The sequence below is a fragment of the Stegastes partitus genome, unplaced genomic scaffold, assembly GCF_000690725.1.
Source record: "Stegastes partitus isolate 25-593 unplaced genomic scaffold, Stegastes_partitus-1.0.2 Scaffold821, whole genome shotgun sequence".
Lineage (NCBI taxonomy): Eukaryota > Metazoa > Chordata > Actinopteri > Pomacentridae > Stegastes > Stegastes partitus.
Genome location: NW_007578552.1, coordinates 220091 through 245585, shown reverse-complemented (window position 1 = coordinate 245585; position 25495 = coordinate 220091). Strand labels below are relative to the sequence as shown.

The 25495-nt window shown below is 40.0% G+C and overlaps 1 protein-coding gene across 11 annotated transcripts in view; it reads left to right on the top strand.

The window, feature by feature from the left end:
* The window catches only part of eya1 (EYA transcriptional coactivator and phosphatase 1), a 64551-nt gene that overhangs the window by 17049 nt on the left and 22007 nt on the right, over positions 1-25495 (top strand). Inside the window, exons 1-9 of one of the 11 annotated variants that reach the window (XM_008292620.1) lie at positions 12880-12920; positions 12990-13134; positions 14869-14996; positions 15712-15777; positions 17223-17300; positions 19345-19411; positions 19787-19932; positions 20835-20972; positions 25304-25386. In XM_008292620.1, the coding sequence (XP_008290842.1) occupies positions 14873-14996; positions 15712-15777; positions 17223-17300; positions 19345-19411; positions 19787-19932; positions 20835-20972; positions 25304-25386 (702 nt within the window). In that variant the 5' untranslated portion in view covers positions 12880-12920; positions 12990-13134; positions 14869-14872. Of the gene's footprint in view, positions 1-6942; positions 7233-12876; positions 13135-14868; positions 14997-15711; positions 15778-17222; positions 17301-19344; positions 19412-19786; positions 19933-20834; positions 20973-25303; positions 25387-25495 lie in introns of those variants that run through there. The other 10 variants (XM_008292617.1, XM_008292621.1, XM_008292622.1 and 7 more) reach the window with 10 other exon arrangements.

Genomic DNA, 25495 nt, shown 5'->3' with positions numbered 1-25495 from the left:
GCTTCAGGTTATATACTATGTACTGAAAACAGAGAAATGCTGTACACTATAAGGGATACCGATAGAGAAAACTGTAAAGTATGAGATAGTTTTTCTTCAAATCAGTTCTGGCTAAATGAGATAGAGCATGTTTTCACACAGGCACAAAGGGAGAGTGTTCTGCAAGGAGTGAATTGCAAATTCCATTTCCTCATAGGGGAAGTCACCTTTTAGCGGGGCCACTGCTGCTCCGAACACATCAAGAGGAAACAAACATGGCATATCATTGACTTCTACTGGTGTCTTTCTCTACGATATGTTTGTAGAGAATGAACTGCATCAGGAAGTTTAAGATCTCAAGTCTCAGTGGGCTTCCATTATAACTAGTGTTTACAGATTCAGTGAATTTTGTGTTTGTTATTTCCTCTTGTTTTATAACCTTTAGGTCTCTTCTCACTTAAATGATGAAGTCTTTGTTTTTTCATATGTAAAGTAACTTGGACAGCTCTTCCTGTCCACTGGATATTGATAGTGCAGCAGTAGTTCTCTAGGAAAAATAATAAATGAAAGGCTGTCTCCCTTACTCATAAAGACTGCAGCAACAAGTACCAGACGCATGCACAGAAGCCACCAAAAAGTACTTCTGGGTAAGGTATTAGCATATACGTCAGCAGTCCTCTCACATAGTTTCGAACTGTATTTATCCCATCGGTTATTTTGGAACTTCATGCCATTCTTAAAGTCCTTCTGACTCTGGCATGTTTGGAAGTATCTTCAAGTTCAGCAAGCCGTTAATAGTTCACACTGTCTTCAAGGCTTAGAAAATTGTGCAGCTCAGCATGTTTCCTGCTGTTGTATAAAATACATGGCTGGTGCCTCGATAATCCAAGCTTCAGCTTTTTTTATAAGTGCACATGCAGAAGAAGGCAGGGCAGACAGATAAGCCCAGCTGTTAAGTCTGTCCAGGAGTTAAAAATTACTGAAAGCTGGTGTCCAATGGCAGTGCCCATTCATCACTGCAAATATCCAAGCTGTGTTCACTTGCACTTCCTTCTTTGAGAACAAATGTGGATGTAGGTTAAATATAAATTATTTTCCAGGCTGTGGCATTTCTGCTTTGTTTATACAAGATAGATAGCTGATTGATAATGCCAGTGGCTTAAATATCCATGTCTGTGCTTTTGTATTGTCCCTTGGCAAACACAGCGCCATAACTTGAATGTGGAAGCATACTCTGTCAGTAAGAGAAACCACTGGCTTGCACAGCTCTGCCTCTTTTGTAACTGTATTTAGTCACTAAGCAGAATGGCACAGACCCAATCTAAGTGTCTTTCATCTGGCCAATTCAAACAGACGTTTGACCCCAGACATTTGCCTAATGTGTTTTTGTTATGTGGACTCCTGGCTTCACAAATGTCACAGTGGCTGAACTGGGGGGGGGGGGGGGGTTTGGTAAGTGAGTCAGGGAGGGAGACAGGGAGCCAGCCTGGGGGGGTGGGGTTGCGGAGCGGCAGTTATGTCCATAACCTCTGCATTTTGCACTCTAACCAGTTGGGAGTTGGTGTTGTGGTGAACACAAGTTCCAGTGATGACCAGCGCCCCCACCCCCCTCCTTGTGAGCCAGACCCACTGCGGGCCTGCTGATCAGTGGCCTGGCCCCCAGTGCTCTGCTGACCTGGGCAGCTGTGGAAGAGACTGGGAGTGCCACATTTCTGGCCGCCTGGGTTGCACACGTCAGAAGCCAGTCCCAGACAGTTGGGGCAACCCTGACAAATGCTGCCATTAGCGGGGTGCTGAAAATTTATTACCAAACATATTGGTATTTTAGGGTGCAGCTGATTTAGATTTAGTACTGTTGCTTGTGAGACTCTATCCTTAAACCAGAATACCAGATTACTCCCAGAGTGCTTTAGAAATTCAAAAGTCAAACTATCCACTTACTAATATTACTTACTTTTGTAACAGTCACATATCTTCTCAACTTGTAAATTTAGATTCCCCAGTAGTTGTAGTTACACTCAAAATAAGAATTAAGTTTGCAACTGTGAAATCACTGCAAGGATGCAGAGAAATACTGGTTTCTGTAATTATTTCTGTGCTTAGTTGTACATTTTTATATTATGGGACATCAAGAAAAATGAAAAAACGTATTCGTTCCATTTAGTGAAACTAGGTTAAACAATTCTCCCACATCTTTAAAATAATAGACATTTAAGACTTTTTTTTCTGACTGCTTATGATTGCATTTAGGGGGAAGGCATATGAAAGCAGTTATCCACTGTGTGTTTGATGCAGAATAACTGAGACCATACAGGATAGAACCTTATGTTCTTTTGGTAAAAACTGGTTTTCAAACGACTGAGGCTTGGCAGAAGCATCTCCAAAGAAGAATGACTGGAGAGAGAGAAACCTTTGGTGAAGTTTCCCTGCTTTCAGACTGAAGCACGTTTATGTATAAGTACACTAATGTCATATAATCTGTAATATTTAGTTGGGGACTATTTTTATACCACAAATGCAATCAATTAGGGCAAAATCTAAATAGTGAAAAAAAAAAAAACACTGTTATATCATCTTAGTAGAACTGTAAAACCTGGCCTGTTGAGTGAACGACATAGCTTTGAATACTTTCTGCATAAAATTGTGAAAGATAAATTCTCAACACACATTTCAGTCACTGAATTGTAGTGTTTAGGATATTCATTCTTGAAACTTCCAAGCTTCATATTTAAATGTTTCTTCAGTTTGAAAAATCAGGAATACCATCAAATTATATATTCGTCCACTCAGATGTAAGTGGAGTTAGCCTTCATGTCTGGGCCAAAAACAATTTTAAAATTATGTTTACGTTGCACAAACGTTAAGCGTAGATTTATAAGGAAAAGTAAATCACATATTGATAACTTAAGTCAGATTTTGTAGAAGCTTGATATATCAAACAAACCACATTTAAGTCACTAGAAAAGGTGAAATTACTCTTATTAATTTATCCTTAAACAGGATATATATTCTATGCACAACGGCCACTGTGATACTTCCAGCCATAGTGAGGTCTCATTCTGAGTAATAGGTCTCTGAAGTGTGCTTGTTTGGCTTTTTTTGGGGCCATTGGAGAGCAATAAAGTATCTGTCTGAGGATTTTCGGGGTCCTCATAGACATTCCCCAGGTGTGCTTCACTGGTCATAAAGTACACTTGTCTCTCTCAGTATATTCTTGGGCAAATGTGTCCGTGGAGAGTGTTTAACCACATATTAGTTAGTATTCACTGTGACAACTACAAAACATAGCAATTGCTTGTGTAAATCTTCGAAGATTCCTGCAAGCGACTGACTGAGCTGCAGGGTGCTTGCCATATTTTGTTCATAAGAAAAGTGGGTATTTCACTTAATTCAAAACATATTCTCCTTGTTTTGTTTGGAACCAAAATGGCTGCAACAATAAGGTCACTCCGTTAATTTAAGTTTGTGACGTCCACTGAGGTTAACCATTTCCTTTGTTCCTTGCTTTCTGTGGAGGAAAGCTCCAATGTATTTTCATGTTGAGGTATGCTGTGTTTACTTTTATCACTGCTCCTCAGTAAGGCAGGCCAACCTGATGTTTGTTTATAAGGAATTCAGGCTTCACTCGGAACTTTCATTCACCACTTGAAAGTGCTTGACTTGCTACTAATTTACCTTGAGGGACTTCAAAATTATCTGTCTGCGCTGTCAGAATCTTTTTTGTGGTGACAACTTATCATCATCAAAGATTCTCTTTAGAGTTTAATGAAAGCCTGGGAGATAGGTAAATGTTACATTGCATATACTTGAATGCTGCATGCAGAAAGACACGTTAAAATGAAGGTAACATGTTTTTGGTCCTCAAAGTGGCATTGGTTGTTTTTGGTTTTGGCTTTGATTGCTGTCATTGTTGCTATGCAAGTTGCTTTTAAGTTAGTATTACAGAGTTCACATAAAAACACAAGCAGTGGAACCGGAGGACGAATGGAACAGTATAGAAAGTGATCTTGAATTTCCTTTGGTCATCTATGTAGTTTTGCTTTGCTAAGGATATGTCACTCTGTGTTGCTTGGGTATTTTGAATAGGAAACTACGCACATTGAATAACTCAGGAATATCCAGTACCTAGCACTTACCATGCTCTTTGACAAATTGCCTTACAGCAAACTTAATGTGACACTTGAGTCAGGGGCAAGGTTGGAGGTGGGAGGCTTGTATAGTTAAGGTTTTTCGTACTTTCTCCTTAGTCAATAGGTGAACACTTCACCCGGTAATGCCTATATAAATATATAAAACTGTTGTTTTATCGCAAGTTATCCCAAGTTCAGATTTCCCTTCTTGGGGGAAAGTTTTGAATGTAATGCTCTGCTGAGATGTATGTCAAAAAAGGAACTTGATCCCCCCCAATGTGTGACATTGTATAAACACTGTAGTAGCTCTACCCAAACAGGTTTGCAGCATATGCATATGAAAATATTGCAACTGTGTCACCAGGGTGTTAGCATTTTGTTTCATCCGTACCACTTGATCCCTTGTCACACCGTTCCTGCTCCTTTCACACTGTTTATATATTCTCTGTCAAGATAAGTAAACTCACTTTGCTGAGATGTTCTCCTTTGTGAAATAACAGAGGAAAAACTCACCACAAGCACTAGGATTCCTGTTAGATTTACATTAACTCACAATTCCTTATCTCAAAAACTGAATCGGCCATTTGGAATTGAGTCTATTTCCATGTGTGTGAGAAGCTGAGTGGATAACCTATTGGCAGTGGAGGACAGTGCAGATCTCTCTTCACTCTAAATTGCAGGCAGGCATCCCTGCAACCCCACATGAAGACCATTGAGTCCCATCAAGATAATCCTTAATAAAGAACGGCTTCACATTTAATCTTAGCTCACTTCTCAAATTTCTTACTTGATATAGTTTTTGGCAAGTGGCGTTTTAGCGCTGATGTCAGTTGAACAGTATCAGTGCATCTTTTGTTAAGCCTCCATTTGGCAAATATAAAGGGTTCTAAGTTTTATCGATGCCCAAAAGATACATTTGTTTTTTTAAATTTATGCATCTTTTGATTTTTTTTTTATTCAGAATATGTCTTAGTGTGTCTTAAAGCTTCATTTACAAATGTAGCAACTCATTATACCGACAATTTAAAATTCAAAGGTTAGTCTCATTTTTAGATGAGATTCTTTCCATTTAACACCCTTTAATCTAATGCTGTGAAACATGAAAATAGTAAGGTAATCACCAGTCACTCCCAGTACAACTGCTAGATGATTGGGAACCTTGATTCAAAACACACCGTACAGCAGTGCATGCAGGAGTGTCTGAGGAAAATCTGAGTTTAGCCATTGAGACGTAAACAACTCTGGATAATTATACTGTGCAATTTGAAAATAACTCACTTGCAAAATTACATCTCGATCTAATTTTATACAGCTGCTTATTGAAACAGAGAGCCACTGAATAAATGCAGTAACTTAATTGGCATGTGTACCCCTCTGCTATTAGAAATAGTTACTTGAGAGTCCCCAAGCATCTATTAGTCAATTGAGTTATCAAGAATCTGTTCAATGTGCAATATATTTCATGCTCTGATATTGTAACGCGATCCTATGGATTTACCTGTGGGCAGTTGGTTTAGAAAAGGAGGCAGCACTTGCATTTCAAGCACGTCCACATTATTACTGCAGCGTGTTTAAATCAGGAGTAGTGCAGCTCGGATCTATTTCTGTCAGCTCCTCGTTGACTACTGCTATACAGAGGCCGGTTGGTGTCGAGCTGCTTTCAGTACGGGCTGTGAACTCTACAGCTGATCAAAAACTAATTGTCTAATTGAGCATTATTAAATTGAAATTAATAGTAATAATAAAGATTTGAATGTGGTCTCTCAGTGACACACATGACATTTTTTTATTTCTTGTCATCACCTACTGACTACAGAGTGAATACATAGGCTAACCACTAACACAGCACACTATTCTTCGAGCTGTGGGTGTTCTTTTTCTCTCAGCACCTCTTTACTGTAGTAAATGTATGATTTCCTCTTTCTCGGTAATCATTTGTCAGTATTACAGTTGGTATTTCACCCACAGGTTTATTATATGGAAATAAAACAAATTTTAAACGGCTCATTCATGTCTCAGCCGTTCTTTACACAGAATTTATTGAAAAAAGAAATGTCATGACATATTGAAGCAAAATCTGTACAAGCCTCATCACCAGCTTGAATAAATCACCAGTTTGAGCTCATCAGTAGCAGCATGGCCTTGTGTTGCAGCTTTACACAGTTGAAATAATAACCTGGAGCAGACAGAAGGCAGTCATTACCTTGCACACAGACGTTGTGTGTATGTGTTGACGGAGGACTTCCACTAGAGTGCTGTGGAGACGGACAGAGCCGAGCCTCTCGGCCGCTGTTAAACCTCTGGCTCCCCATCACCTAAGCTAATGACCCAGCCCCTTGTTTACCCTCTGAAGTCCTTATATGACAGAAAGAAATCCAGCAATGACCCAAGGCTCACAAGAGCAAGAAAAAAAAATGTGGTTTGTGGTGGACAAAAAAAAAAAAGAGAGCATAACAAAAACAAGAGAGAAAGGGGGAGAAGAAAAGTGTGAGCCCTCAGGGTGTGTGAGCAGAGCCTGGTGTTCCAGTGGACAGGCAGGCCAGTGGAGAGATCTGCCATTTCATTGTCTTACTCTCCACTGATACAATCTGGAGAGGACTCTATTGCTTAAAGCTGTGAGTGAATGACATATGGGGAGCTGGTGTGAGGCACAACTCCCCCGTGCCTCCTCCAGACCCAAAGTCTTCCTGTGAGAGCACCGAGCAACTTTTCTGCTTTTTCAAACAGCAGCAGCCTCCCTCTCCCTCCCTCATTCACGGCCTTTCTCCCTCCCTCCCTCCCTCCCTCTCCCTTGCTCTCTCACTCTCTCTCTTTTTTTCCCTCTTCCTCAGACACTCACTAGTCACTGCCTGAAGCAGTAATCGGACAACTCTCTTTCTCAATAGGACTGAGTCTCCTGAGATACCGCGCGGGGCTCCATGGGTTCCAACACCTAAAATGAAAAAGAAAAAAGTAGTCTTGTAGTTTACATTTATTGTGCTACAGATTCTACCAACTCCTGAGAGCTGTAATAGAAAGTTTGCTGGCTGTTCTGGTGGACTGAACGATCTTTCTCTAGAAGATTTTTTTTTAGAAAGAAGACATAAGAAGGGATAAACACACAGGGATTCAACCATAATTGTAGTAAGTATGACTTTAATTTCTATGTGATGTTTGACATCTAGGTTTACTAACTGTCTTGTCTTAATTTGTCTAGTTTTTGAGCATTTTAGTTTGTGTGTGTATGGAATTATCTCTTTTACTTCATAAATTTGTGTCCGATTCTAATCGTACACTCAATTAAGGAATTTGTGTTAGCTATGGGGTTTAAGTAACAATTTAATTTCTGACCTACTCTTGTCAGAAATTGCTAGACTTTAAAACAGCACCTCCCTTATCTCTATTATTTTAGGAAGTGTAATGCTGCTGACTTAAAAAAAAAAGAAATATAATAAATGGTTATATTAACTCAAGAGTAAGGCCTTAATCGTCACATGGAAGCTGCAATTTAACAGTGATGATTGATAAATAGCGTAAAAGAAAACAGTTGCTCCAGATGAATGTCTAGTTAGAATTTAAGTGAAATTAAATCCAGCTTGCATCCTTATTTTAAAAGGTGTATTTATATTTGTAATACGATGGTACTGAACTCATAATATAGAGCTGTATATCTGACAATTACTAAAAGAAATCATACACTGTTCTGTTTTTATAACACGTGCAGTGTAATTAGGTTTACAAATTTTCAGTCAAGTCTGTTTACAAAAAAATTCATTTGTAGATAAAAAGCATGTGTGAAAAATTCTGTATTTATTTTGTGTTCATTGGTAACAATTTGAAATTAAAAATTTCCTGGACATGCGATTAAAATTACATTTGCAATCTGCCCCTCAAAAAACAAAACACACACACACGTCTTTATTAGCATTAAAAATAATATCATGTTTATAAACCTATCCAAATGTACCTCTGAAAAATCGGGTCGTCTTTTGCTTGGCCCAGTTTACATTTTTGATCAGACAAGGAAAACATGCTCGTCTCTGCAGTAGTTTCTTTTCTGCTGGCAGAACAAACAAAACCAACGCAGTTAAAGCAGCTGACATCTAATGCCATCTGCTGAGGCCCGGAATGCTGCAGGGAGACCTGAGAGGCTCTCAGTGTCTGACCAAGACAACAGGCCTTGACTCCCGGCCGTGCTGCGTCTCCGCTCGCCAGTATTTCACGTGTAGCGAAGATGACTCACCCGCTGTAATCACTAGCCTCTCTAATTGAAGGATGTTCTGGTTTAATGTTCTGTGTATGATCACAGGCTTACATCACAAGTCGGGGAATTATTCAGTGGTGTGTGTGCAAAAAGGAAATTTTATCTTTGTGAAATTTTCCTTTTTTCCTCTTTCCTTTCTCGCCCTCTAATTCCTGTCATTTTCAAACGCCTGCCCTTTTCAATGTTTAGAAAGGTGTGTGTTGATGAAAGAGGGGAAATAGAGATTTAGGATAGGCTAGTGAGCCAGACTGCTTGCAAAGTGGCCTCCGCTCCATGTAGGCAAACATGACAGTGTGTATGTGTGCCTGCTGCAGCCATTCACACACACACAATAACCTTATTTATCCAATTAACAGATAATGAACAGGCTGATTTGGGGCTGTTTACACTGTGTATTTGTTTTACACAGGGAGAGATCAGGGTCTCTCTGCCTGGCTGCAGCGCTCCATGCATGTGTAGCAGCAGTGTGTACAAGCAGGAGTGTTCGGTGGTGACGGTGGCATTGTTTGCCCAAGGACTGATGCCTTCCGTATGGATGTGTCTAGCCGGCCAAGCCCTTGTCCTACCCTCTCAGAGAGGAGATTGAAAATGGTGAAAGACACAGAGGGCTAATTGATCCAGCATTACTCAGCTATTAGTAAAGAAGATAGAAAATTGGAGAGGGAGCACAAGAGAAGGAAGAAAGCAATAAGGGACCTCCTATTAAGTAGCTCATACTGGACGATTAGTGGGCAGGGGTTGTTTAGTGAATACTGTGGGGTGTTGTTTTGTTAACACGCCATTGTTTGGATGTGAAATGTGTGGTTGAAAGAGCAGGAAATAAGCTTTCTGAGCTTTCTGATGATTGCCATTACAGGTCCTCAATCACTAAATCCACTTGTGTGTTTGTTGTAAATGGCAACATGTTTACGTTGTGCATGATAATAAGGAAGCGGCTCAGTTGTAAGCTTAAACAGAAAAAAAATAATGTTTAAAGGAAATAATGAATTGCACTCTCTACAAACCATCTAAAATTTAGTGATGTAATTTCTTTTATAAAATAAAATAAAAAAAAACAATGAAGATACCTTATAACCCTTTGGAATGCTAATATGAAGGATGCAATTTTAGAATTATTTATTTCTCTTAATATCCTGCGTAGCTGATAGTAAAATGAAATAACAAAACACAAGCATTAAAGAGGTATAATCATCGAGATTTGTACCTGGACTTTCTTTCATCTTTGTCTTGTAAAGTCTCTCTCGTCCTGCAGTGGTCACGGTGGTAGGCAGGTTGTGATAAAATGTCCACCTTAAATCTTGTTTGATGGCCCCTCAAAGGCAAAGTGGCCTTCTGGAAATAATTTTGAAGGTTGAAGAGCACAGTATTAACAGATTTAATGTAGCTATTGAGTGAATTGCTGGAGCACGATGTCAGATTGAACCAAACGAGAGAGACAAATTGCACATCAACAAACAGCACATCTGTTAATAATTGTGCTTTTAATTACAAGAAGTACAAAATCCTAAATTGTGTGTCAGGCACCATGTGCTTCCCTAATTTGTCGCCGTAACTCTCATTCGTATACTGTGCTGAAATATATTCACGATCCCGTCATAGTATACCCAAATAAATATAAACGCAGTATGACAATTAAAGTAATGTTTCATGTTTTCATCTAAAAAATAATTACTTTTAAATATGTGTTTTAATAATTGTTCTAGTGTTAAAGTTCTAAGAAATTTAAACTAAAAGATTTTTTTTTCTTATATATCAAAAGTTCAGAAAACTAAATTACATCATCATGTAATTTTGTTAATTGTAAATTGTAAATGTGCAGCAGTTGTGTTAATGCATAAGTTTTTAGAATGACAAAAAAAAGAAGACACACCAGTCTACTTAATGTTGCATTTGTTGGCAGCCGTCATTTTTTTGGCCACGTATAGAGACACAAGTGAAGTGTAGCATTTTGTAAACTGTGCCTAATTCCACTCACATCTGTGTCCAATTGTTGTCTGCATCTACATTCTTTGCGAGTGGATTTATTTTTCCTGGGCCACCATGTGGATTCAGCTGACCAGCTTAAGTGGGGATTAGTTGTTTTAAAGTTAGATTTTGATTAAAGCATTGTTTTTCAAAAGTTGTAACACACAACACATGGCTTATGTAGTTTGTAAAATTCTAAGGATTACGCACTATAAAATTATTGTGTATTTAAGATGACAAAGGGAGTAGAGAATGGAAATAAAACTTTGAAGAATATTCACCCTTGTTCTTTTTTATTGTGTTCTGCTTGTTTTTTTTTTTGTTTGTTTTTTTGTTTTTTTTACTGGCAGATCTAATTAATGATATGTGTAAATCCTTTTTCAACAAATTCTGCATTTAATTCAGCACGGCTCATTTGAAGTAGGCAACCCTTGCTTGTATAGTAACGCAGGTATATGTAGTAAGTGAGAAGAAACAACTTGTGCCAGGTCAGACACCCTGCATGCTGAGATGATCTGTGCTAAAAGCTTGGCTGCGTCTATATTTACCTTTGGAAATGCAGGTCTTGAAATAAGTAAAGCGAAACAAAAAGGCCAGCAAACAACCATGAATGAAGCGTGTTGTGGCACTTCTTCTTCTTTTTTTCTTTCTCTTGATGACACTTCCAGCGCTTCATCTAGCCGGGCTTTGTTCTTGTTAGCTTCAAAGACCTGGCAGTTCAGGTTGAAGTAAGAAGGACATCAAAGATGCTGAATGCAGCCCCCTTTTTCTTTTTCTTTTTTTTTTAACAATAAATATTTAGCGGTGAAGAAGAAAGGCTTGTTTTTGCTTTTAAATCCCTGCCCCCCTCCCTTCTCCTCTTCCATCTTCCTCGCTCTCCCTCTCTCTCTCTTCACCTGGCTGGTTTCACCTGCTGGCAATGGCTGAGACACCAGCATGGTAATGGCTTTATTGGCCTGCACTGTTGAACAGAGAAGCCAGCCACCACCATACCACATCAGCCCACCACAACACTCTCTCTCCACAACTTCCCCCAAGTCTGTGATCGCTGTTAATGTGCTGTGGCAAAATGTGTTTCTCTTTCGTCTTCATGGCTTTTACCTCTGTGGATTTTCTTCATATTATATTTGTGTTTCGTTTTTTATATATTTAGTCTTGTATTTTTTTTACGTCTCGTCTGCACATTTCAGTATTTGAAAATGCCAGGAGGAGGCACTGCTGTTGTCGATTGAAAGCGAGAATAAAATATAATGGTTAATTCTGCTAAGATGGCTGTACCGTAAGTAGTGGGAGAGAAGGCAAATTGTAAAGCTGGAATGGTATTCATGAAGGCTTTGCCTTGGTGTGAAGAGCAAAGCCTGTTGGAAAAAAAAGGCGGAAAAAAAAACTTAAGACCATGGAGCTCAGGTTACCCTGGCTCATGTAAACAGTCAGCCATTAAAAAATCATGCCAGGATTTTTGAAAAAAAAAGACTTTATATGTCTTTCTCTTTTTTTCTGACCAGATGAATACCTTTGACCTCTTTTGGACCCTGTATTCCCATGGTGGGCTGGAGTCAGGTCTAATATAGTGTTATAGCCATGCAAGTATATGGCTCTGCTTGATGTTTGCAGAGAGACAAGCAGAGCGGGAGTGGACAGCAAAATGTAACTGTCAGCTAAAGGAGAGTAATAGAGGCATTCGTAGCGTCATAGGAAACATATGTGGCTCCATATGCTCTCCATGTTCTTGTTTCCAGTCTCCTTCATTGTCTGAGATGCACCACTGATCTGGGGGCCTCTAAAGTGCCCTGTGTGTGTGAGTGTGTGTGTGCATTTGCACCACTCATCTGGGGGCCTCTGGAGTACCCTGTGCATGAGTGTGTGTGTATACATGCAGACATACAGGCTTGAGTTATGTGTCTTTGTGCGCTAAAGAAAAAGACATAAGCATGAGCTTTTGCGTTACCACAGAGAATGAAAGGATTTATATAACGTGTGTGTGTGTGTGTGTGTGTGTGAGAGTGAATGTATTGCTCTCACTGTGCTTTTCTGTCCGTTGTAAGTAGGCTGCAAGTTGGGAAGTTGCGTATTTTCGTACTGTGCCATGGCCCCAGGCTGGGGCAGGCCTGCGGGAAGCAGCCCTGATGGTCATTAGGACCTGTCAGTATGCCTGGAGGAGGAGTGCTGATAAATTTCAGATAGTGTCAATTGCAGATGAAAGATCTGCTGAAGATGCTAGGGGTGTCACGCTTGACTTGCCTCTGCTCAACAAGTCCCATCTTCCTTCCAGCAGCAGGCTACCTCAAGCAGGAAGGTAGGCAGGCTCTCCACCCTCTATCGCCCCTCAGTGCCTTCTCTCCTCAACCCCTCACCCCTTTGCCTACCTTCGCTCCCTCACCCTCCTCGGCGTCCCCCCCTCCACCACCCCACCCCTTCCTGCTTACCTTGGCTAAGCCGCTTTGCATGTTGATTGGGGGAGGGCTAATCCAGTTTGCAGCTGTCGTAGACCAATGATGAATCACCTTTCCGTCATTTGGCCATGCTCCCCTTGCTCAGGGAGGAGGGAGGACCTGGAGGAGGAAACAACAGTGGAGCAGGGCTGCGGCTCAGAGAGAGACAATGTGAGCCTCTGTTCCCCCGCTAGCCCTCTCTTCCCATTCTGCTCCAGAATAACAATAATGTTTTCTCAGACAAGCCTTTTTGTGTCATGGATGGCTCCGGACTGTGACATCGAGCTGCAATAACAAGGAGTGACATTGTTTCTGCTGGGGCAGGTGGAGGCAGAATAAAGAAAGGGAGTGTGGTTTGAGAGGACTTAAAGCCATCTAGGTCCAGGTAAGAGCACAGTTGTGCCACTGCCAGCAGCATCAGGGACATGTAGCTCTCTGTGTGGCATCAGAGATTGCCTTAGAGACTCTGCTAAGCAACTGTCAACATTTCTCGACTTATTGTGTTGTCTGATTGGAGATAGTGAAGGCATTTTAGCCATCAGTTAATGACAAAAAAAGTTTGGACAAAAGAGGCGAAAATGGGACAAAGTAGTGTGTGCAAGAAATAGGGTTAGTTTATTCTGGATCTTCCTCAAGTGTTTGGAGGGTGTGATATTTTTAGGGGAGGAGTAAATTAATATACCTTTGGGAAAAAGACAATGCAGCTTCCATTACTGAAGCACGCGTAAAGAAGACTGACTTAGCCTTTTGTGTTGCTGTTTTATTTTTTATTACTTATGTTTCACTCTTTGAACATTAGTGTTTTTGGTATGTAGCGTAATGCTTAAAATATATATTTGTCATTAATAACTCATTTGGACTTGAACTGCAAGAAAGGGCTACGTTTGCCAAGCTATCCTGCAAAGTATCATAATATCGTATCTGTGTAATATCGTCTTAAATTCAGTAAATGCTTATCATAATTTAATCTTTTTATCTTATAATTCTGTACGTTTCGTGGCATCTGATATCACTCAGACTACCCAGAGTTACTTGAGCATTTATCTTTGTGGCCTTGTGTAAAGGCCAATGTTTATCGATAGCAGAGATAGCCAGAACTCTGAAACATAATTGAAAATGGCAGTGTAATGTACCAAACATTTTATCCTAATTTCATTAACTCACTGTTGCAATGGGAACAGTGGCAGAGACAAATGGGGTATAGAGTTTGTGGCCGTACTTTTCAAATCACTCGTGCCTTCTTTCTACTCCATTGTCTATACTCGATCAAATCCTTTGAGCACACAAATGAGAAGATAGAATAATGTTTTCAGTGGCGTGGTCTTTTGTATAAACACAGAAACAATTAAGGAGCTTGCCAGAGCAAACACATGCCTCATGAGCTTCTCATCTGCCCATCACTGAGGCATAGGCTCTTATAATCAAGCAGAGTGCTGCACTTTTAACAGGCACATTAACCATTGCCTCAAACCAGCAAACATCTGTTAACAGTCTTCATTACCACACAAAACGATATACACTTAAGGCCATTTTTGTTTCAAGACACATCGGACTAATTTGACAGTAAACATTTTGTGTTCACGTCATGTAAATCTGTGACAAACAGTGAGATTGTTGTAATAAGAGAAATCGGAAGCTATCTTGTCAGAATGTTTACTATTCATTTCATAGCTTGCAGTACCACACTGTTTTGTTTTTTTCGTACGTGAATGTGCATCTATGTTTGTCACGTTTTGCCTTGTGGGTTTTTTGTGTGTGTGTGTTTGTTTTTTTATGTGTTAATTTTTTCCTTGTCGTTTGGCGTTACATAAATATGTCAGTATTATTTGTTGAAAATATCACATGCAAGAAACCTTTTAGAAAACTTGCATTAAATTATATATTTGAGAAATCATTTAAATTAAATTGTTTTTACTACTTTACTTTTTCTTTCTTTATTTTTTTTTTTTGCACATTGTAGTGTCTTCACCATTTTACTACTATCATGACTGGATTATCCATATTGTGTACACAGCACTGAGTTTGAGAGGTCAGTGACTTCCCTGAAACTAGAACGATATGTGTAATTTGATTTGGTGTGTGTGTGTGTGTGTGTGTGTATATGTGTGTGTCTCGTCAGGTCTATGGAAATGCAGGATTTAGCCAGTCCTCACAGCCGAGTAAGTGGAAGCAGTGAATCTCCTAATGGTCCCAACCTTGACAACTCGCACATCAGTAACAATTCCATGACACCCAATGGCACTGAAGGTATGTGGGCAGTGCTCTTGAGTTTAGCTTTCTCTGTCTTGTGTGCTATTTTGAATTTTTTTAAAAATGACTGAGAAACGAAACAATCCAAATGTATTTCTGGGTTGCAATGATCCATTAGAAGCCGTAAAGCCATTCTAGGAATAAAGCCAGTGCAAGTGTTGTTGCATCCATTTCTTGAGTTTTTTTTTTTAATTTAATTTAATTTTTTAGGATGAATTATCAATGTTTTTTTTAATTTGTTTGTTTCTTTTTGTGTAATGTAGTATTAAGCGACCAGTGAAACAGTGCTGATTTGTAGTATGAATTATTTTAAACCTTAAAGACTCATTTCTGCCTTAACATTTGTAACTTGCACAATTCATTACCTTTAGTAGTTGTTGTCCAGTGACTATTAGCTGTTTATTTAAGTAACCATGTAATTATTCAAAGCCCACAGCATGGAAATGATTGAGCTTTGCATGCGGTTTCTACTGTACATAGTTATTTACTCAGGTGATTCGCTTGTGCTTTAAATCTGAGCCTTTGTTTAGTGAAGCAGTCATGCCCATGTCACAAACCAACAAGTTATTAAAAATACCCCTTGTCACGTAATCTGCAGGTTAGTCTTTGCTTTGAGCTCAGGGTTTATTTTTTTGTATATTCATCACACAGGACCCGTAGTCAAATATGCAGACTGTCATGTGTCCCTTTGCCATTCTTTTGTTTCCCATAGGTGATAACATCACAATGCTTACCACTGCAGACTGGTTGTTAGGTTCTAACTCACAGTCCGCTGCAGGTTTGTCTACTTTTTGTGACACAATGAAAGGACAATACTTGGTGTTTTCCCCAACTCTACTGAAAGCTCTTTTTGTGGTTGACTTTTTTTTAAACCATCTGCTTGAGAAAAACAATTTGTATTCTTTAAAATCTCCCATAAATACACAGTTTTCTGCTGCAAAGTTATAAAATTGCCTCAACTATTGTGCCTTTCATTCAAAAACTCATTGGTATTTATTGTAGTTTTCTGTTCTAAGCATGGTTTGACACTGACTGGACTTGAGTTCATTGTTATTGATTGATCAGATTGTGAACTTGCATACTGAGCGTTGTTTTCGTTTGGATGTTCCATGCTGTTTCCCGAATACAGTAGTTACTGTGTGCTCTGTGACCTGAGTGTGTGCTAGTTTATGCATGCACTATGTTACCACGATGTTTTCATCGGTGTGTAGTTCAAAAGAATTACCCCACGTCAGCATATGTTTCTGCATTGAGCGAGCATAGTGGAAACATGTAAAACATGACAGCAAATGGCTTCTTCAACCATGAGGGATTCCACTGAGCATGACTTTCTTGCCCACATTGTCAATTTGTTTTGCCAAAAAAGAAAAAAAGGAAAAAAGAACCCTTCAGCGCGCCTGAAGTGAAATGGATTGATTTCAAAGATTCCTGAGCTGTCAGATAGCTGTGAAATTGTCTTTGCAAATCTATCGCTGAGCTGTATAATGGAGTCAAGGTCAAACAGCATTCGCTACACTCTTAAAAAGATTTTATACACCATATATTTCCTTGACATTTCAATTGTGCCTGCATATTCCTGCCGAGCTCTTTTTTATCAGTGACTTTAAAAACACGTCTACAGGGATGGTTTTAATTTAATGTCATTGTTTACGTACTAATTAGCCATTAATTTGTCAATTAATTTAAATAAAAATGTAGGAAATTCGTTTTATGGTAAGTAGAGTAATGCTATATTAATATTACATTTATGCTGTGTTTTAAAATAATAAAATGCAGTTTTGGTGTAAATAATAAGCTTTTGATTGGAGAGTGTCTTAAGAACATTATTTAAATTTAAAATGCTCTTTCCAGGTTAAAAGATGAATGATAGGTGATAAAGATGAACGTTTAAAGCCTCTACTTTAACATTAATCCTATAAAATATATATATAGAGAGATATATGGAAACTTTTTTAATCAGTGCAAATGCAATGTTACGTATAATATTCATCATGTATTTTAATTAAATCCTGTTAAAAAAAGATGTCTGACTACTTACTCCTCCCGATGCATTTGTGTTATTTTACACAGAGCAACTTTTTGCTTTTTATTAAAAAATCATTTTGTGAATGTGAATCTCTGAAAGCCTAATGTAGTTAGACTTGTAGTTAGTCTGATCTTGATTTCTTTTACTTTTATGTTAATTAGTTGCATTTAGTGACAGTGTGGCTTTTTTGTTTGCAGTTAAAACAGAGCCAATGAGCAGCAGCGAAATCGCCTCCTCGGTAGCAGACACCTCACTAGACAGCTTCTCAGGATCAGGTGAGAGAGGAAGACTGTTTTCTGTGTGTGCACTCATGTGTCTGGCTGCTTCACACACACACACACACACACACACACAGACATACCCACACACACACACACACACACACACACACAACTGCTGATTAGATGATGAGATGAGTCTAGATATGGGTGACTGATAAGCCAGGCCTCAGGAAGTGTCCCTGCAGCTAAAATGCCAGTATAATGTGTGTCTGTTTGCAAGTGTGTCGAAGAACAAGAGACTCTACCTTAACTTTGTCAGCGTATTTATATGCTGCGCTTGCTAACACGTGTGTGTGTGTGTGTGTCTGCTCACTCTGCTGGTTCCCATGTCAGTGAGGACTGAATTATGACCTGTAATGCACTGAGCCTGTCTGTCCAGTGGAGTGACACGGCGTCCCAGTGGCCCTCACTCTCTACGGGCTGTTACCCTATCGCCCTGTCAGAGCCAGGGTTTTCACACCTTCCTTTCAGCAAGGAAACATCACACAGACACACACACACACACTCGCGCACATAAACACAACACACATGTGGCCTTGCTAAATAAAACCAAGGCCACAGAGTATAATGAGCATTGTAGGAATTGTAAAAGAAATTATCACTAATGTGTTAATTTTTTTGCTTATTTCTTTTTTCCACCCGCAGTGGTTTCTGTATCAACCTGCAGCACCGTGTTACATTTTCTATAAACATTTTTAATAACACCACATCCAACTGTCCACAGTATTAACTTGCTGCTAATTTCCCTGTATTTCCTTAACTATTTAACTAAGTACTTGATACTTAATGCTAGAAGCGCATAAATCACTGTATGACTTTTGTCTCTGACAATATTAATGAAATTTAGTAATCGTATACCCCATATCCTCCATGGGGAAACCCAAAGCTCTGTTCAGAAGAGCAAGTTTTGTCCAGTGGCAGGTGCTGCTGATGTGGGAAAAGTGTTCAATATTAATAACGTGTGTGAGGGGTTACGGCATACAGTTACATACAGTTAGCGCTCCCCCGCAACCAAATCCCTTATTTTACATGTCATGACCAATTAGACAGATGTTTCAAAACTGTGCCACTCTGCTGCAGTTGAACATGAAAACTGAGATTGTTGCGTGTCTGAGTTTTTCTTGTTTTTAAATAACCGTGAACTTGGTAAAATGTATGTTTTTTCAGACTTAAAATATTCTCATTTATATGTTTACATGTTCATTTATTTGCAAATTTCAACATTTGAAGTACATTATTTGTACTCGTCATGCAAATTATAACTAAGTATTTTTTTTTAAATATAGTTGTAAAGTTGGTAGCTGAAGTTTTGCAGGCTGGATATCTGCCATGTTTGACATTTAGGATTTAATTTTCATTCATGAGCCTTTTTTTTTTTAAATTGATATTTTAAATGTTTTAACTAAAGCCAGCAAGTAACACTTGGAATACCAATCTAAATTTATCTGTCTCAATTAATAAGTATTTATTTGAGGTTTTACTTTAAAAAACAAAAACAAAAAACTGCAAATTATGACTGAAAAAGCCAGTTGTGTGTAATCTAATTCTGACTGCAAATTCCAAACAAGTGTACTTGTTTGAGTTATGTGTGGCTGAACCTTAACAAGTTAACATCACCATGGAACCACGCAGCCGCGTTCTTAATGATGGAATAATTATGCAGTAGCACTCATTACCTGCAATCAGTGATGTCACTTCCAATGTGGTTGTGGCTTGAAAGGCCCAAGGCAACTGAAGCCACAGGCCGAGACTTACTCAGACCATCATGTGTGTGTTTACACCAGCGGTTGTCATAGCAGCCCAGAAGTATCTCAGAGATACGCGGGTCAGCAGAAGAACCTGATGTTCTTACCTGATTATTTTACTTCATTATTGCTCTCCGGTTTTCAACCTTAAATAAGGTTACCAAAATAAATAGAATAATGCAATGTAATTACTGTTTCCAGATTCCAGACGTTCTGTTGGCAAAAGATAATATTTACCTTATTTCTTAATGTTTAAATATGTGCTTGCCTCTTTTCTTTTTAACTCTCCTCAGCTATTGGAACCAGTGGCTTCAGCCCAAGACAAACTCACCAGTTCTCTCCACAGATTTACCCTTCCAAGTAAGGTTTCTTTTATTTTTCTATAAAAAATAAGCAGCATCCAACTTCATTTGGATCTTTAATTAGATCCTTCTGCTAGATCGGGGTTTTCTGACTGGCTTTGTTTGCCTGGATGTCTGCAGCTTGCACACTCTGAAATCTGTTGTAATTATTATCTTGCAAAAATTTCCTTTGCCATTTATTGTTCTTTCACTTTGTATATGAGCTGTGCGATGCTATCTATTTTACGACTTGGCTGAGTGTTTAGGATGAAGTAGCACAATCACAAGGAATTTGTCAGTTAGCAAAGTTTGTGTTATGGTTTTGGGGGTAAATGGTCCTCTTTCTTCCTGCCTTCCTTTCTCACTTTTGTTTTCTGGCTCTTCTCTCAAATAGCAGAACATATCCGCATATTCTTCCTACCCCTTCATCCCAAAATATGGCTGCGTATGGACAGACGCAGTACACCACAGGAATGCAGCAGGCCGCAGCTTATGCTAGCTACCCCCAGCCTGGTCAGCCCTATGGCATCCCAGCTTACGGTAAGATCAAGACAAATCATAACCTTCTCTTGCTAAATAAGTCTGTTAATGATATCAGAGCTCTTTAATTTGTATTCATGCATGAAATGAGAAATGTACAACTAAATCTTTTTCCTTCCTGAAGGTCAGGACCAAGACCTTGCTCATACAAAATCATGTTCCCACAATTCCACCCGTAAACCAAGAGCAGCAGAGATGCTGAGTTGTTGTTTAGCGCCTGCATATTCTCCTTCAGCGCAATAAAGGAGAATTTGCTTGTGAAGCTGTTCAGATAGATCAGAAAGATTAGTGATATAAATCTGAAAACAAAAACTGGTTTCCTCTGGCGTTGCAAGAGAAAGCATGGAGTACATGGCTCACTGTAGGCTTTATTTGTCCAAAGTCTTTGGAGTGTTTTGACCCCAGACGTCTCTCCAATATGTGCAGGAATTTACACTGTTTATTTGAATGGAGTCCTGCAACCTACTGTTGCATAGAAACTACACTGCGACTGATTCAGCCAAGACAGTGGTCAACGTAGCTCACAAACACAAGCAGAATGTTTTATTACTTGTGCATCTTTTCACATATGACCTACATTAGATAATAATAATAATAGTTGTTGCTTTTTTCATAAAAATAAAACAATCATGGTCCTAACGTGCCTTTTGATTTTAAGCCAAGTTCTCTTTTGAGTTGAGTAAACTTCTTTGCAGTGTGATAAAACCCAGTGCAAGATAAAAATTTCTAAACAACAGATAATAGTGAAAATCAGTTATCAGATAATCACTGCTTATCCATTGTGATTCCTGTGTTATGCTAACAGACAGAGGCGGTGCCCCTTTGCTGTGTCCAGTGTAATTTAAACCTGTGTTGACTGTTGTCTGTGCATCAAACCGATCTGGTGTCACTAACTGATTTAGGTCCATTGTGGGCAGGCATAAAGACGGAGGGGGGTCTGAGCCAGTCCCAATCCCCGGGACAGACGGGCTTCCTAAGCTACAGCTCTGGCTTCACCACGCCACAGACAGGACAGGCCCCCTACAGTTACCAGATGCAGGGTGAGGACATCTTTGTGCATTCTTTATCTTTTTCTCTGTGCGTTCTCAGAAGTGTGTCTTTTTGGTGTTAAAATGCAACATGATATACAATCAATTTTTATTCAAACTGGCAGCCTACAAAATATCTGAAATGGCTAACATGGCTTACAACAAAACAGACTTTGTGTCACCAGCAATCTAAAGAGATGGTCAATGTTTTGAGTTTTTTTTTTTTCTTTTTTGGCACGCCTTTATATATATCTATTTCAGTTCTTTGTCAAAAATATTCATCTGCTGCTAAGCCCATCCTAATATGGTTTATTCTACTGTAAAAAAAAAAATAAGACGAATAGGTCTCTGCTCTGTTCCTGATTTAATGGCATGCAGAGCCAGACTGATTCACAACACGGCTCTCTGCCTCACCCTAGACGATGGTTGCATCCCGGTGGTGTTATGTGCAGCCACAACGGCTGCTTTCCTCTCCTCTCCTCTTAAAAGAATCAACACAGATGGAAAAATGGCAGGCACTTAGGAGGCACCAGCCATGTCGCTCCCCAGCCTTTGTTTTTTCTCTCCCTGTGATCATATTTGTATTTGTTTAAGAGCTGAGGCCATAGAGATTTATGGCCTTGAAACCGATAAAGATGAGTTGTTGCGCCCTGTACTCCCCCTTTTCTGCTCTTTCCGTCCAGCCGTACAGACAGTTAAAATGTAGATCAGGCTGTTTGCCCGATGTACTGTTTTTGTTTCTCTCTCTACTCTCTCTGTTGATTCAAGAATCACCTGTACTAGGCTAGGACAGCTAGCTAGCAGCTGCCACCGTCTTTGTGTTCTCTCCTGTAATATCTAAAGTGTGACAGTTGAAATATCTCCACATGTTGCTGAAAAACCTCCAGAGCATCTCACAATAAATAACGCCAACTCAGCAGCAGATGTGGCTCGGGGAAGCCTCTTTTCCACGCCTCTTAACCAAATACATTTGGCCACAGTCAGAGTTTTGCAGCATACATCCGAGCACCTGAAAAAGGAGAGACGGAGAGATAGAAAGAGAGAAAGAAAGGAAACAAGAGCCCAAGTATGTGCTGCAGAATGCACAAGCTGCTATCCTGCCCTTGGTGGTTTAACTCACGATGACAGTATTATGTGCCCATTCATCTTTTAAGTATTATGCTCTTACTCTGTCTTTCTTTTTCCCTCTGTCTATCTCCGTCTCTCCCTCACTCTCTCTGCTATCTCTGGCTATCGGATGCCCACGTTAGCGTTAAGTGCGTTAGTAATTGACAGCCATGTTAGATGACAGATTGACCACTATTCTGGCCGTAGGTTCTCTAACTGTGGCTCTGGCCCTCCGCCACACCATCATCATTACTCTTTCTGGCCTATTGATCTGCCTGGGCGATGTGCCTCAGGCCTGGGTGTCCCAACCAAAGACTCTTTTTCCACATCTGATACTCCCCTCTCTGTCAGTGTCCCTGCCACCAGCCTGTGGCCAGCTGTCAGGGCAGAGTACGATTAAATTAATGTTTTTGCTTCTTGCTTTCATGTCCGATGCCATGGAGCTTTGTGTGGGTGCTAAAGTCGTGGCACCAAATCATAAAGAGGACAAAGGCGTTTTTTCTGTGCCTCAGTTCTGAAATCCCTCATGGCACTTTTTGTAGGGCATCTGATGAATTGTCAGAAAAAGGCTAAAACATGAGAGGTGTGTGAAGAGACAGAGACATTGTGCTTAATGTGGGACTGAGCAGATGCTAATTAGGTGAATAATTGGATTCCAGCATTCTGTCCCAATGGCAGTTCGTGCTCAAGAAGCTGAAGCCTTGGTTGGCTTTTTAAAAGGAGAGGCCCATCTGGACTTGATAGCCTATTCCCAAGTGAGGCATACAAACTTCTGCTACAAATATTGTGCACTGATGATAGACATAGCCCATGGCAAGGGGACTGATCAAGCAAAGCAAATGGACTTCCAATTGTGGAGCCAGAAGGCAGGAGGGAAGGAGGAGAGGAGGGAGGGACGGTGTCTGGTCTTGAGTGAGTGAACTAACTGGAGCAGGACAGGGGGAGGGAGAGAAAACATGCCCCCCGGGGAACCACAAGACCCCCTCTTTCTCCCCCTACTATAACCAGCACCACCACTCCCAACAGCATGGGCTCATTCTCACTGGGCTAGCAGGGGTCCCCTCAGCTTTTATGTGGCTCCTTGTTCTCCACAGAGCAACCCTCAAACCCTGCCAGCGAGAGCTTTTATGACTGTTTGAACTGTGCATTAGGCTAATTTGTTGTCCTTCACAGCCGTACTCCTTCTTGTCTCCCTTATTGTTCTGTTGGACTTTCACTTGATGTTGAACTTTCTGCAGGGAACACAAAAGTTTCGCAAATCCCCCTGCTGGCCTTGAAATATTAAACAAAACAACAAAGAGGGAGAACAGTTCTGCTGATAATTACCAGTAGAGGCCAGGATGAAAAACATTTTAGAAATCTGCAGTGCGTGTAATTGCTGGAAGTGGAGAGTGAGAAACTGCACAAATAATTAGTGGATCCTGGTAATCCCAAGCGCTTCTCTCTTTTAGCCACTGTGCTGGTAACTAACTGACAAAACCAAACACTGGACTACGTCTTCTATTTTCTGTGCTGCTTTCTATACGTTACCTAATATGCCCTCCACCACCACCGCCCCCCACACACACTACCCCTCCACCCACACACACAAACTTCCCCAATCATTTCCCCCTTTCTGAAAGCTGCTTCACGTTTGTCACGGTGTGGGAGGGCCCTCCTGATGGGGCCAATGACCAGAGGATGAAAGGAGCCCCCTATGTTTGTCTCTGACAACAAAGGTGTAATTACGCCCTCATTTAGGAACAGTAAATTTATCTCCCGCCTCGTTTTCACTGAAGCTGTGGGATACTTTTTTGGCTATAAGAGGATCGCGGTGGTGATGAGTGAAGAAGCTGTGTAAAGAATGCTGTGAATGGTAGTACAGATTAATGTTCCCTGTGGCTGTATGGACAAGCAATCTGTCTTTGTATGGACAAAAATAAGTAATAAAGCCCAGGGGCCAGTTTTGTAGAAGTTGTAAGAACTACCATATTATTAATACAGTATTTGTAATGAAATCATTACATTTAAGCCTCTATCACTTGGTAGAGAAAAACTGGCCAAAACTCCACTAAACGGATTCTTTTATATGTTCTGACTTGGTTTTATTTTATATTTTTGCCACAGAAAAAAGTGCATGCACTAAGTTGGATGAATGAATATATATTAATTGCAGACATTATTTTGTCACTCCTAATTAGACTTAAATGGATGGAGTATTTATGCTTTGCATTCAGAGTATTTACACATTTAGTCAAGCACTATATTTGTATATATATGACTTTAGTTTAATACTGTTATACTTTTGTTAAATATTATTGTATTTACTTAAAAATTTGTAAATTTTAAGCAATTTTTACGTACAGATTTGAATGTTTTGTATGTTTCGTAGAAAGGAATGAAAATACAGTTGTTGTAAAATTTCAATTTGCTTTAACAATTTTGTTCTCAAAGGTCGTGATAAACGTGGTAAACCTAAGAATTGTGATGGGTCTCTCTACCACTCTATGATCCTCTTTAAGCTGCTCATTCTGCTGTTCTCTGGCTTGACATGTGGACAGGTGGATGGCCACGGAGGAGAAAAGTTGTGCCCCAGAGGTCTGCTGCTGCTCTCCCTCCATATAACTAGTGGCATCTATATTATTAAGCCATTAGATGCTATCAACCCTTTTGAATCATTTAATTACCCTGGAGGACCATCCTTTGAGCCAGTGAAAAGAGGAGCATACATATTCATTGGGACTGGATTTCAGCAGCAAACCCTCCCAAAGCTTCCTCAACCTTCTTTCTTTCTCTGTCACTACAGAGCCCCACCCCCCCACTCAACCCCAACCCCACTCCCACAGGCACCCTCATGCTCCATCCCAATGCATCCACCGTTTCTACCCCCTTCACCCGACGCCACCCTTCGGTAGCTCGCACACAACAGTCTCTTGTGTTCCTCACATTGTGCGGGCTTGGAAGCAGGTTCTGCCCCCCTTCACCCCCGCCCCGTCATTCATCAGGCCTGATCCAATCACTGATAAGGAAAGGAAGAGGAGAAAGATAAGGCCACTGTTAGGAGCAGTCCCTGAGGCCTCCCTCTGTTCACCACCTCAAATAGTTGTTTAAAAAAAGAAAAAGTTTTTCTTTTCTCAAACAATGTGCCATTTCATTTTTGGCACTGCATTGCTGTCCACTACTGCAGATTTAATCTTGTCTTTTGATATAACATAGTCTATACATTACTTAAAATTCTGTTGTTTTTGTCCCCACAGGTAGCACTTTCACAACAACATCAGGATTGTATGCAGGAAACAATTCCCTGACAAACTCGACTGGCTTTAACAGCACGCAACAGGTAGCTGTGCACATCGTCCTTATCGCTCTAATTCTGTAATCTGGTATCAATGTGTAGCTATAGGTTTATGTTTGAATAGCAGACTTTGAACCTGGAAATCTTTATGAAA